The sequence below is a fragment of the Cynocephalus volans genome, chromosome 9 (genome assembly GCF_027409185.1).
Source record: "Cynocephalus volans isolate mCynVol1 chromosome 9, mCynVol1.pri, whole genome shotgun sequence".
NCBI classification, from domain to species: Eukaryota; Metazoa; Chordata; class Mammalia; order Dermoptera; family Cynocephalidae; genus Cynocephalus; species Cynocephalus volans.
Window position 1 is genome coordinate 148,121,427 of NC_084468.1, and position 12,792 is coordinate 148,134,218.

General features: G+C 35.7%; 1 protein-coding gene across 2 annotated transcripts in view; it reads left to right on the forward strand.

Moving 5' to 3' along the window:
- KLHL2 (kelch like family member 2) overlaps positions 1 to 12,792 on the forward strand; it is a 102,187-nt gene that overhangs the window by 57,553 nt on the left and 31,842 nt on the right. For both annotated transcript variants that reach the window (XM_063108183.1, XM_063108184.1), the window contains one exon: positions 6,466 to 6,628. In XM_063108183.1, the coding sequence (XP_062964253.1) occupies positions 6,466 to 6,628 (163 nt within the window). The remainder of the gene's footprint in view (positions 1 to 6,465; positions 6,629 to 12,792) is intronic.

Consider the following 12,792-nt stretch of genomic DNA (forward strand, 5'->3'; position numbering starts at 1 on the left):
GGCTGATGTTACATTTTTATAGTTGTAAATTTGGTTGATTTGTGGGAGAGGGTGACGCTGGGAACTGTCTGTTCTGCCATCTTGACTGGAACTCTCTCATTATAGGAAATTTAGAAAATTTTTAAATCAGTAAAACTAAGCAAATTGAAAACTTCTATACAACTGCTAATCAGAGACAACCCATGTTAACAAATGTGCTGTATCCCTCTGGTACTGTCTTTGTGTTTATGTATGTGTGTTTCCATAAAAAGGAATCATACTGTATATTCTGTTGAGAAACTAGCTTTTTATACTAAATGTATTAGGAATATCTTTTCCAAGTCATTAAATATTTTTGTGCTACATCTCCTTTAATGGCTGCAAAATACTCAATTTTATTGATATTGTAGAATTGACTTCATCTGTCTTGTTATTGGATTGGGCATTTAAGCTCTTTGTGATTTTCGATATTGTCAACAGCACTATAATTAATATTCATAGCTAAGTATGTCCACATTCACAATTTGTTCCTTTGTGCGATTGCCTGGGGTTCCTCTGAAAACAAGGCTTGTGTGCATTTAGTTTATTTGAGAAATGATCCCAGGGAAGAATAGTAAGTGAATGAGGGATTTGAACTGGAAAGGAGGGAAAACCAGTTCAAAGTTATGGTATAAATATGGCCACAGCTAGGTGTGACATGTTTATTCTCACTAGTACCTTTTGAAGAGCCTTATGAAAAATGTGTCTCAGAAATTTGCTTGGAAAGTGAAAGGAGGAAGCATTTGCCTTCCTTGGGACCATTCTCCACTGATCGAGGGTGGCCCCAGAACGCTCTTTCCCGTGTGCTTCTAGGTTGTGCAGGTGCGAGTGCTCAGTGTGTCACCCACATCCTGGGGTAGGAAGCCAGAGAAAGATATGGTGGGGGCTGGGCTGAGGCACTGTTAAGTTACGTTTTCACAAAGGCAATCAAAGTGTGCTGGGACCTAGTCACTGCAGCAGTGGCTTTAGCAAGAGGTAGTGCTGAGAGGATTTGAGGTAAGACCACCAAGTATCCCATACAGATATGTTCCTAGAAATAGTTCATAATTCTGGCTCAGAGGACATTCAAAATTGTATCTCTTTTAAAACACAAATACCCATGGGAGCAACAAATTAATTTACATTCAGGTTGATTCATTAATGAAGCACCTAGGTGTTCTTCTAGGACCTGAGGATATAGCAGGGGGTAAAACAGATGTGATCCTGTTGTCATAGAGCTTATATTTCTTCTCAGGGAGAGAGACAGTAAACATGGGAACAAATACATAAGATCAGTTTTGACTGTGTAAATGCTGCAAAGCAAATGGAATGAAGCAATGCTATTAGTAGTGACTTGAAAGGAACTGAGCCCATGGTGAGAACACAAGGGTCTCACTGAAGAGGCTCAGGGTTGATGGGATAGAACTAAAGGAAGAAAATTTGGGAAAGAGGGGCGAGGGCCCCTTTACATTTGCTGCCCACTTGACATTTTTCCTAGAGGTTGAACATACCTGAGAGGCCTTCCCTCAGTATATACACTATATGGGATTTAATTACTTTTAGATTCTTAGAATATATTATTAATATTTTAAATATATAGCAAATTATAATTGCTTTTTCTTTGATGTTTTGGAATATGTTTCAGGATCTTAGAGTTTATTTTCATCATTCTCAGAGTTAATTCTAATGAAGCATAGATAAATGAAAATTTTCCATTAGATCAAAATACTAGGTATCTGGAGCCTTATTGTATCTATGTAATTCCACTTCATATAAGAAGCACTATTTAACTGCTCCTTTGCTCTTGAGAGCCCAGAAAAATTAGTTTTAAAGACATAAATTTATTTGTTGAACCTTTGAGTTATAATGCCCAAGGTAATTTTGTGACCTAAATAAATAGCAGATTAAGAAATCACCTCTAATAATCAACCACATTGTATATTGACAAAATAAAATAAAATAAAATGAAAAATCACCTCTTTGATATGTGTGTACAATGTGTGATGATCAAATCAGAGTAATTCTCATATCCATCACTTCAAACATTTATCATTTCTTTATGTTGAGAACATTTGAACTCTTCTCTTTAGCCATTTGAAAATATACAATAAATTATTGTTGAAATATCACTCTGTACCCCATACATATGTACAATTATTACAAGTCAATTAAAAATAATAATTTAAAAAATAAAATAAATTACCTCTTTACATTGCTGTTTCTCATATTGTTACCGATAGTACAGTTTATCCACTTCAGCAGAAAATAAGCCATGTAATACGTGTTACGATAGCCCTAGATTAAAGCACATTCTTCCTTTTCAGTGATATGTAAAACCACAGGAATGAGAATATCAGATATTGAAAGATTAGAATATGAAATCTGATCTCCCAAATCAGGGCTTTCCAAATTTCAATCATTTGTGTGCTACCTTCATGATTTTGCTGTATTCTGAACTGCTGATGCTATTAAATATTTAATGTTTTTTTGTACATTGACTCAATTTTTGCTTAAATAAATATACTTAAGAAAGAATGTTTATAGTATTTAAATAAATGGGAGGTAACTTTTAAAATATATTTCTAATTGTTAACATATATTTCTGACTATTATCACAAGAATATTTATCTTTGTCATCTAAAATCATTATACCCATTTTGGTTAATATTGCTCCTACAGTAGGCTTGACCTGTTCCATACCAGATGTGTGACCTAAAGGAAGTTACCCAACATTTCCCAGCCTCTGCATTTACTTGTATATAATGGGGATAATGAGATATTACTGCCCACCAAGTGCTTAACACTATGCCTGAAATAGAATTATTCAATAACTGGAAGCAACTACAAGAATTCATCGTTGAAGTGGTTGTTGTCTTTATTACTCTCGCTGAAAAGAACAATATTGGTGATTTAGAAATTATATAAGCACTTGCATTTTGTACCTAGAGATGAGGCTGAAGGTATTAAAAAGAACAATACACCAAAAGTTTGTCAATTTGATTATATCCCTAGTTTTTCATGACTGGCTGTATGACTTGATCAAGCTGTTTAACCCCTCTAGGATTTGGTTTCTTCATCAGACAAAATAAGAAGGTTTGTTTTGATTTGATCTCAAGACATCCAGCTTACAGGCTGCCAGCTGTCTGAGTGGATATTGTTCATCTGAAATTGGAGCATTTTTTATTTTGTTTTGTTTTAACTGACTGTTGAATACACAAAATAAACTAGGAACTTGGTGTGGCCCCAGTTGTTTTCCTGTTTTATTATGAGTGATGGTCACCAGGTGTCATGTTAGCAAGCTGGGTCAGTTAGTAATTATTTTTGAAGCCATACGTAATTAACTACATAATTACGAGCTTCTGAAGTTTAGTCCTAGTAAAATTACATCATAAAATTGAGGCCTTTTTGAAGGGTTTACTGACAAAAGAAAAATATGAATAAACTTTTTATACATTTCACTCACATTAAAGTTATTTTTAATATATGTTTGCCAAGCGTGGAACAACTTGACTCATCACTGCCATTAATAAAAAATTGTATCTGAATTTCTAAGCACATGGACTACTATTGAAATAACTCTTGTATCTCTGACCTAAATGACTTGTTATATCTCTTACAAATCTGAGATTCTGCAATTTTATGAATTTCAATCTATTAAGGTAGAACTGGACTTGGTAGTGATGAAGTTGAAATCAAAGCAAAATAAAATCTAAAAAGCCTGCTATATATAGCCACTTTTTTAGATGGGTGTATATATATGTGGGTGTTTATGTTAGCATATGTACCAATTACTGATGTTTTTCACCTAAGAATATATCTTAGAAATTGTCCCAACTGTATAGTTTCTTTTTTCTTTTGAATGACTGTAAAGTTTTCTATAGAATGGATGATTATAATTATTTAACCGTTCTCCTTATAATGGACATTTAGGCTTTTTCTAACTTCTGCTATCACCCACAATAATTTTGTAATGATTATCTTGCACATATGAGATTTGATGCATATGTGAGTGTAACTGTAGGTTAAATTTTTGGGTCAGAGGATATGTGCATTTTAAATTTTCATTGAAATAAACAAATTGTTCTTCATGGAGGTTGAACCAATATATACTCCCATCAACAATGTATGAGGGTACTTCAAAAAGTTCATGGAAAACTACAATTAAAAGATAATATGGATCTTTCCATGAACTTTTTGAGGTATCTTCATGCAAGTGAGCCTGTTTCTGCTCAGTCACCCCCCCAACCCCCCTTCTTTGTTATGAGTTTAAATACTGCTATACTACACTGTGTAGTCTCTGGGAAAATGCCGATTAGATGTGCGTTCATTACTATTTGTGCAAGTTTCATAGAGATTTAATATTCCACTGTGGGCTACTTTCTAAACTATATGTATTTGCTGAATTAAATGGCTACACTATTAAGCATCTTGGAATGTACTTTACGTTGCTTCAGAGCACAATTATACCAGAATAGAAAACCTCCAATTTGAAAGTTATCAACATATTAAAGCCTTCCATAGAGATTCATTCTCGTAACATAATGAAACACACTATATATATTATGCAATAGGTTTGGCTATAACAGCATTACAAGTATTTATACTTTCTCTTAAATTCAGAAGGAAAAGACGTTATTGTTAAATACTGTTTCCTTTTTTTTTTTTTTTTTTTTAGAGAAAATTAATATTAGTTGGTGGAGTTGGGCTAAAACACCAGAAAAAAAAAAATCACCCTTTTAGTCCTTAATTCTGTTAATTACTATCTGATTGTGTATGTGTGTGCACACATACCCTTAACCCGCCCAGCACACACACACAGCCTTTAGATCCAAGAGTTAAAGCCTCTGTGCTTCCTTTCAGAAAATAAACGTAGTTTTACAGAGAGATGTGAGTGCTTTCTTTCTTTTCCATGTTATTTACACAGGTATAGGAAAATCATAAAAGATATTTGTATTGGTCTGTTTCTGTTGCTTATAACAAAATACCTGGAATTGGGTAATTTAGAAAGAAAACGAAATTTATTGCTTACAGTTTCTGAGGCTGGGAAGTCCAAAGTCCAGGGAACACATTTGGTGAGGGTCTTGGTAGTAGCAACAGTGGTGCAGGGTATCACGTTGTGAAATGGTGGAGCGGAGAGTACAGAGAAAGAGACAGACTTTCCTCTCTCTTCTTTTAAAGCCCTCAAAACCACGCCTATGACCACCATTTTTAATCCATTCAATACGTTATGGTCCTACAATCTAATCACCTCTTCAAGGCCCCATCTTTCAATTAACCATAATAGGATTTCCCACCCTCTCAACAGTCACAGTGGGGCTAAGTTTCTAATACATAAAACTTGGGGGACACAATTCAAGCCTCAGGGAGTTTTTGGGGGACATAATTCGATCCACTACAATATTCATAAACAGTAGTTTTTTTCTCTGTTCTCTTTGGGCTGCAGTGTGGCATATAGGAAAGTCAATTCCTGAAGGAACTTAGAAGGTTTTATTTATTTCTTTATGCTAATGTGATCTTTTCTAAAATTGACCATTGTTCTAAATAGTTGAGAGGTTTTTTTTTTTTTTTTTCCTCTGTTTTGGCTTTTATAAAAGAACAACAGATATTCAGTAACTTTTTAAAATGATGTTTTCCTCCTTAATTTGACTTTCAGTTATGGTCCTTCACTTACAAGGAAAAATGTTTCCATTATTGACCTACTTCAAAAGCAGTTGTAGTGTTGGATATAGTATTTATAGTGAAGATAGTGGTTAAATCTCACAGAATAACTAATACTTAATATAAAATTGCCTGGAGTTGGTCAAATAAAAGTACAAATTTAAAAGTTATTATTAGGTAATTACCTCATATGTTTTCCTTTTTAGCATATATATTACATTCTAGAGAAACTGTCTGCTTGTAGCTGGAGACTGTTGAATTTAAAATTGTTCTACCTCTAAGAAAGGCAGATTGTTGTGTTATTCAGAGAGTGGAAACACAGGTCTTCAGCAAAGGCTTTATTGTGGTATGTATGACTCTGGGCCCACCCCTTCCCCACAAACCACTGAAGCTCATGACTGCTTGAACTAAGGGAACAAAACTATGTTCATTGAACCGTAGCACTCTAGCATACTAATAATTTGTGTTTTTTGGATTAGGCAAGAGGGAAAGTGGATGCCGGGGCTATTAAATTCAAAGGAACATTTTATTTATTCTTATAAAATGAACCATTTATCTAATATGATCTGATTTCTCTTAAATTCTTGTGACCAAGAAGAGGAGACCTTTGAAAGATTCCATGGAAACTATGGGGAATGTGAAGAGTCATCACCATTTTTGCAAATAATTGCTACATTGGTTTTCTATGAAATATTCAGTGTGGATTGAGATTATAAGCTATGGCTGGACCTCTTGCACCCTATGTGGAAGCAGTAAATAGAGATGTTTTCCCAACCAAATTGTCTGAGCACGTTTACTTGTGTTTTGCAGGTACTTCTCCCAGCAGCTGGTCTGTTACAGTTACAGGATGTGAAGAAGACTTGCTGTGAATTTTTGGAATCCCAGCTTCACCCTGTCAACTGTTTAGGAATCCGGGCTTTCGCTGATATGCATGCCTGCACAGACCTCCTAAACAAGGCCAACACCTATGCAGGCAAGTGGAATAGAACTCAGCTGAGTTTGAGACTGGGAGGGATCTGTAATTCTTGAGTTCTGATATGGTTCTATGGTGGTCTCTGGAAAGTTGTGTCATTTTCTGGATTTGAGCTTTATAAAAATACATTAAAAATCTTATGATGGGTAGCACTGCATAACTGAAGTATACTGATGAAATTCTGAACTTGAAAAAATAAGCAACAATAAATTTGGCCTGAATAATAGAGTAGCTAGTTTTATGCAAGTATTGAATCCGTATGTATTTTTCTTTTAAATTGTCTGGTGACCAGGCATACAAGAAAGTATAAATATTTGAAATTATTTTATCTCAGCAATTTTTTACAACTTTTACTTGCATCCACAAAAACAATTTGGTGGTTTAAAAATCTTCAAAGCAGTGAAATCTAGATGCATTTGGGTGGAGTAGAAAAGCAGACACTAAATATAGGCGGCCCTCTCCTTACACACTGCTTTCCACAAACTCCTACTGGCATCTCTCTCTGGCTGAGGGAGGGCCTGTTGCTATTATCGAGAAACTATCATTCTGGCTGCTGTGCAGGCCCGTCACACCACCCCCCATCTCTGCAGTTGGGGAGGAGAAATTCTTGTTGTGGCTTTGGATATAGCTAAAGTTCACAGAAGTAATGTGTAATTTATTGTTTCTTCGAGTTTATAAACATTTAAAAAATATATATTAAAAGTGATTATTAGGAAGTTTCTAATTTTTTAAATCATATTTCTGGATGATAAACCTGGTGGAAGTTACAATTCACCATCTGCTTGTAAGACTCTGCACAGTATCTATGAGATCTAGTAAGAACAGTTCCTACAGAAGCTTCCATGACTACTGCCCCTTTAATAAGCTCTAGAACCCCAACCTCCCCCAGCCTTCAAATGCAAGAGCCCCTTGTCTAAACACTGCTTCTGTGTGTTTACTTGGAATTTTCAAAGCAGAATCCTCTCTTAAGTTGACAGCAGTACAACTCACAAGTCCCCAGGAAACTTCAGATAGAGTAATCTTTTGATTAGTGGACAGAAGCCAAGATATTTGGAGAAGTATTTTTTCTGGGGCTTGATTGGTGTTAGCTATGTATCGTTATTTCATGTTACAAGTGCTTAGATTTGAGCACCACATCCTGAGCAACAGAGGTAACCATAGTGTTCTTCAGTAAAATGTGTGTGTGTGTGTGTATGTGTGCAGTGCACGCATGGAGCACTGAGGAATATTTCTAGAATCCCTATTGCATTTACCAAAGAAATAATGGTTCTATGTAGTTAGTTGGAAAAAAAACAACACAGTGCTTTAGTAAAACACAATACTTTTAATAAACTTGAGCTTTGTAGATTTCTGTGGGGTGGCCTGATGGCCTAAGTACCCTTTATAAAATAATTTCAATGGGAAAGTGTGATCTGAGTTCTAGAGAGCTGATTTATGGATGAGCTTTTAGAACACAACCCTTCAGTAAGTTGGGGAATTCCTATATGTAATGATATGCAGTTCTTTTGAATGCAATGAGGTGTTCTAAGAAAAACTAAAGACAAATTTGAATTTATTGATGTGTTCCAATGCAACCGATTCTGTTTTTCAGCTAAGTAGAAAACATTCCCTCCAAAGGCAAACTCCATTAACTGCTTGACAAAAGGTGCCTGCTGTAAATGACTTGTATTAGAAAAACCAGGGAGGCTTGTATATTTTGGGGTAGTTTTTTTCTGTAAAAGCAATCACTATTTAACATTTTGTCTTTCTTGAACTGCTAGTTGTCTCCATAGTAGCTTGATAAATGTTATTGACTCTTAACAAGTGGTAGTGGTGGTGGTGGTGGTGGTGGTGGGGCACACCTGAGAAGAGAATGAATAAAGTAGGATTAATGCAAATGATGTCCAAACATAGTTCATATGATGTACTAGAACTCTTAGTTTTGCTTATATTAGAACCAGCTCATTTACTGTGTTTTTAGGAAATAATTAGCTTTTATTGTTTCTTTCTCATATTTAAAACCTTAAATTAATTATAGTATATAACAAAATATGAAAAAGCTTCCACCAGAATTAGAACACCTCTATATCTTAGTCTGAAGAGTCCTTCTTCATAAATATGCCAAGAACTTTTCATAGAAAAATTGTTGTTACTTTCAGGAAAGTTATAAAGAAACATTGATTCTTCATTTTTAATACACTGTATTTTAAATCAGAGTCTGGTCTTAATGATGACTGTTTTTATACCATGCTTCTGGATCTTGTATCTGCTTGAGTTTCTTAGGTTTATACGTAGGATTTTAAACCGTCTTCTGTAATGAAAGGCCGCAAACACATAGAAAAATGGAAGAGCTCTCATCATCCAATTTAAACAGTTGTCAGGTCATGGATAATCTTGTTTCAGCTGTAATCCTCTTTACTTCCTCCTCCTCTGCTGTTATTCTTTGTATTGTAAACTTTTTATCAGCACCGCACTCTCCCGAGTGAGCCACGGGCAGGCCCTGTATGTAAACTTTTTAATGAAGTATAATATGCATACAGAAAAGTGCACAAGTAATAAGTTTACAGCATGATGAATTTTATGCATCCTTTTGTATTATTTCGAAGCAGTTTTCATATTACATCTATATATTTCCTCCTTATATTTTTAAACAAGTGCAGTTACAAAGAATATCCTCGTGTAGTAAAGTAATTTCCATATTTTTGGTGTGCTAATAACTACAAGTTAAGCATCCATAATCCAAAATCTGAAATACTCTAAAATCTGAAACTTTTAAAGGAAATGCTCATTGGAGCCTATAGGATTTCAGATTTTCAAAGTAGGGATGCTTAACCTGTATCTATGCTGCAGATGTTACAAAATCCGAAAAAAAATTGAAATCTGAAATGCTTCTTGGTCCCACGCACTTCAGATAAGGCATACCCAACCTGTAGTTACAGCAAGCTTTCTAACTAAGATAAATAATCTAGAATAATACTAAAAAACAGTTGTTCTTCATAGTGATAGAGATGTCGTTTATATTTTAAGCAAATACATGGAGAGGTAAGTCATCCATGCAGGAGAGGAGTCTGTAGCTCTCTTTTTCTGCCATAAACAAATATTGTGTTTTAGTTTGTCTTTGTGTACTTTGTTTCCAGAAAATCTACCCAAACTCCTAAATTACTTTCAAGTCAGATCATATAGCATGTGAAAAGATCTGAGAGAGTGAAGTAGGGGCAGGCAGTGGCAATAGAGAAAGTTAACATCTTTCTTTTTCCTGTCTTAGGCAGTGGGCTGAGCCTATGACAGCCTTATCTAGGCAAGAAAGAAAAGAAGGAAATAAATAAATAAATAGCAGTACAAGAGTCAGTACATACATATGTACAGACATATGTACACGGTAAGGGGGAAGACAGAGGAGTTGAGGGAGAGAAAGGGTAGGTGAGGGAAGAAAGCCTGCACAACTTCAGGGTACTTTCCGATCCAAGGTGGGACTGTGCACAAGAGCCTAGTGCAGTCCTTATCATTCAGAAACTCACCAGAGATTCTGGACATAAGTTCTGCTACATTCTTTTCTCTCACAGATTGGAAATGAGCTTTCTAGTATTCGTTATAATTAAATTACATTGTACAGATACAATAAAAGAAGGTGTTCCATGGAAATCTTTTCCATGAACTCATATTTATTTTTAATAATATCAACATCTTTAGAGAAAAGTGAAAATGTGAGAAAGTAAGTGGGGAGGGTAGAGAGTCTGAGCAGGGGAGGGTGTGAAATCCAAGCTGCTCATCCTGATGGGCTCTCATGGCTTCAGCAGCATGGTGCTGACGGTCACAGCCCATCACTCTGGCCCATGCGGCTCTCCAAGGCACGCAATGAACAGTTTAAACCAGTGACGGCTGAGGGTAACCAGGCCAGCCAGGTTAAATGACCTGAATTTTGAAGCCTGGTATTCTGGACTAGTAGGCATTTATTATGCTCTCAAATGATTATTTTCTTGGCTGAAAAACTGTATGAAATTATATTTTGCTTCATATCTACAAATGAAAATTTCCACAGTTAACTCCACATATACTGACTTATTTGGAAAATGCTGGTTTTGGACTCTCTTAGTTCTTGTGTTTTTTGGGTGGTATCCATGTTTTTACCATTTCTCAAATCATTAGGACCTTTGTTTTTAGTATTTTTGGCAGGCCAAAAATATAAAGTTGATAAAAATTGAGCTAATTGTTTTAGATTTTATGGTTCTAGCAAAAGACTCTTTTGGAAATACCTTAAAATAGGAATTTTATTTAACCTTCCTTGGTGATAACCAAGCATTGCCAGGGGTTGAGTTTTGAGAATTTCAAGCAAATTTAAGGGAAAAAATAGTTTTAGATTCATAGTCATTCCTATACCTCACCACTCCTCATACTGAGAATTTGAGAAACCACTGAATTCCAGTTTTCACTGACCTTTGGGGAAATTTGCAGTATCCTTTTCAAGCTAGTGCTCTACCTGAAATTCTAGGGTTGGTAAACACTCATTTCTCAGTAACAAGACTACCTGTAAAGAATTCCTCTTCTCCAGTCACTAATGTGCTTTCAGTTTATTTCCTGTTCTCTTCTTGCTCTTAATGCTATTATCTGTTTATATAAATATATCCCAGGCCCCAGTGGTAGTAACTTCCTTTACTCAGGCCTATCCAGGCACCCCACACTGTCCTACTTCTAGCCTTTCCACTAGGCCTGTAAAATGATCAAACTTTTTTATATGCCCAACTGTTTTCATGTGTGTCCTCTCTCCCTTTGTCTTAAATGAAACTTTGCTTTTTTCCACCAAACCTGAATGTTGAGGGCAAACTTCTTTAGGGGTCGACACCCCCAACTTACTTGGAAGGTTAGTAGAGGGCTAGTACTTCCATACAATTGTTCTCTCACTGTCCCCAGCCTTGATTCTACACTGGCTGACTGCTGTTCTACAGCATTCTCTCTGCAGCTCATTTTCTGGCTTCCAGGCATGCTTCTCTGTCTTTGACATCTTGGTTATCTTTTCCCTCAATACTTTGTTTCTCCTGCTGTCAACAACGTCAGAATCTAGACTGTTGACTCACAGGTATTAGAACTCCAGGCTCTTAACTTTTGTGCTGATCATATTACTACCTTCTCATTTTCTTGTATTTCTTCATAAATCTGTGCTCTCTGGTCCCAGTTCTCCTACCAGCTCTTGGTTATTCAGATTAGACCCAATAGTCAGTCATTTCAAAGCTACCTTCTTTATGTGCCTGCCGTAGCCCAAACTGCTGTGGGTTATAGATAACAGGCTCAATATGATTTAACCCCTGCTTATAAGGAGTTTATAGTCCAATAATAGTAACCTCACACCTAAAGGAAATATATTTGGATTATGCATTTTTCTCTGTAAAAGCAGTTATTACAACATTTTCTTCTGCAGAAAATGTACTTTAATCATTTGCCCAGCTTTCTATAATTTAGGCTGGGAATCACTGCTTGGCATAAACGTTTGTCAGAATAGGCCATGATTTGAATGCTGCCCTCTTGAAAGAAACTTTGTGTTGAGTGAGTGGTTTTCATAATAGTATTACTAGCCTTGACTATGTGATATGCATACTAAAAATAGATGCTGATTATTTGAGAGTGTATTGCAATGTTAATTTATTGATACAGAAGATTCTTCCTTTGGAGAACTGTGAAAGCACTTGATGTAGAGTGCTTCTTAACTGAAGCCCTGCTGACTTAAATGATGCTTCTTAAAAGAATTAATCATTTTTACATTCTTTCACTCATTACCATCCTCTTTTATTTATTTTTTTATAGTCTTCTTTTAATAAACTACATGCAGTCTCTGCTCTGCTCTGTTGAGAGTTTTCTAGATGAGTTAGCTGTTTCAGGTTGCGCTAAATCTGCCTGTATTAATGGAACTGCTGGAGATAGATACATGAATTTTTTCCCCCTAAAGATTGATAGTATTGAGAGTCAGAGAATCACAGAGTGTTAGCACTTGTAGGGAACCTTATCAGTTATCTAATCTAACACTTCTGTTTTATTAATTAGGAAGGTGAAGATCAGATATATTTCTATTTTCCCCAAAACACTTTTTCTGTAAGGGATGAGCTCTTTGTGGATCTAAGATACTGTTGTTATCCATGAACTTGCCCTCACTTCTCAGAAGGGATTCTGCATTAGGGTGAGTATAGAGGAGTTAT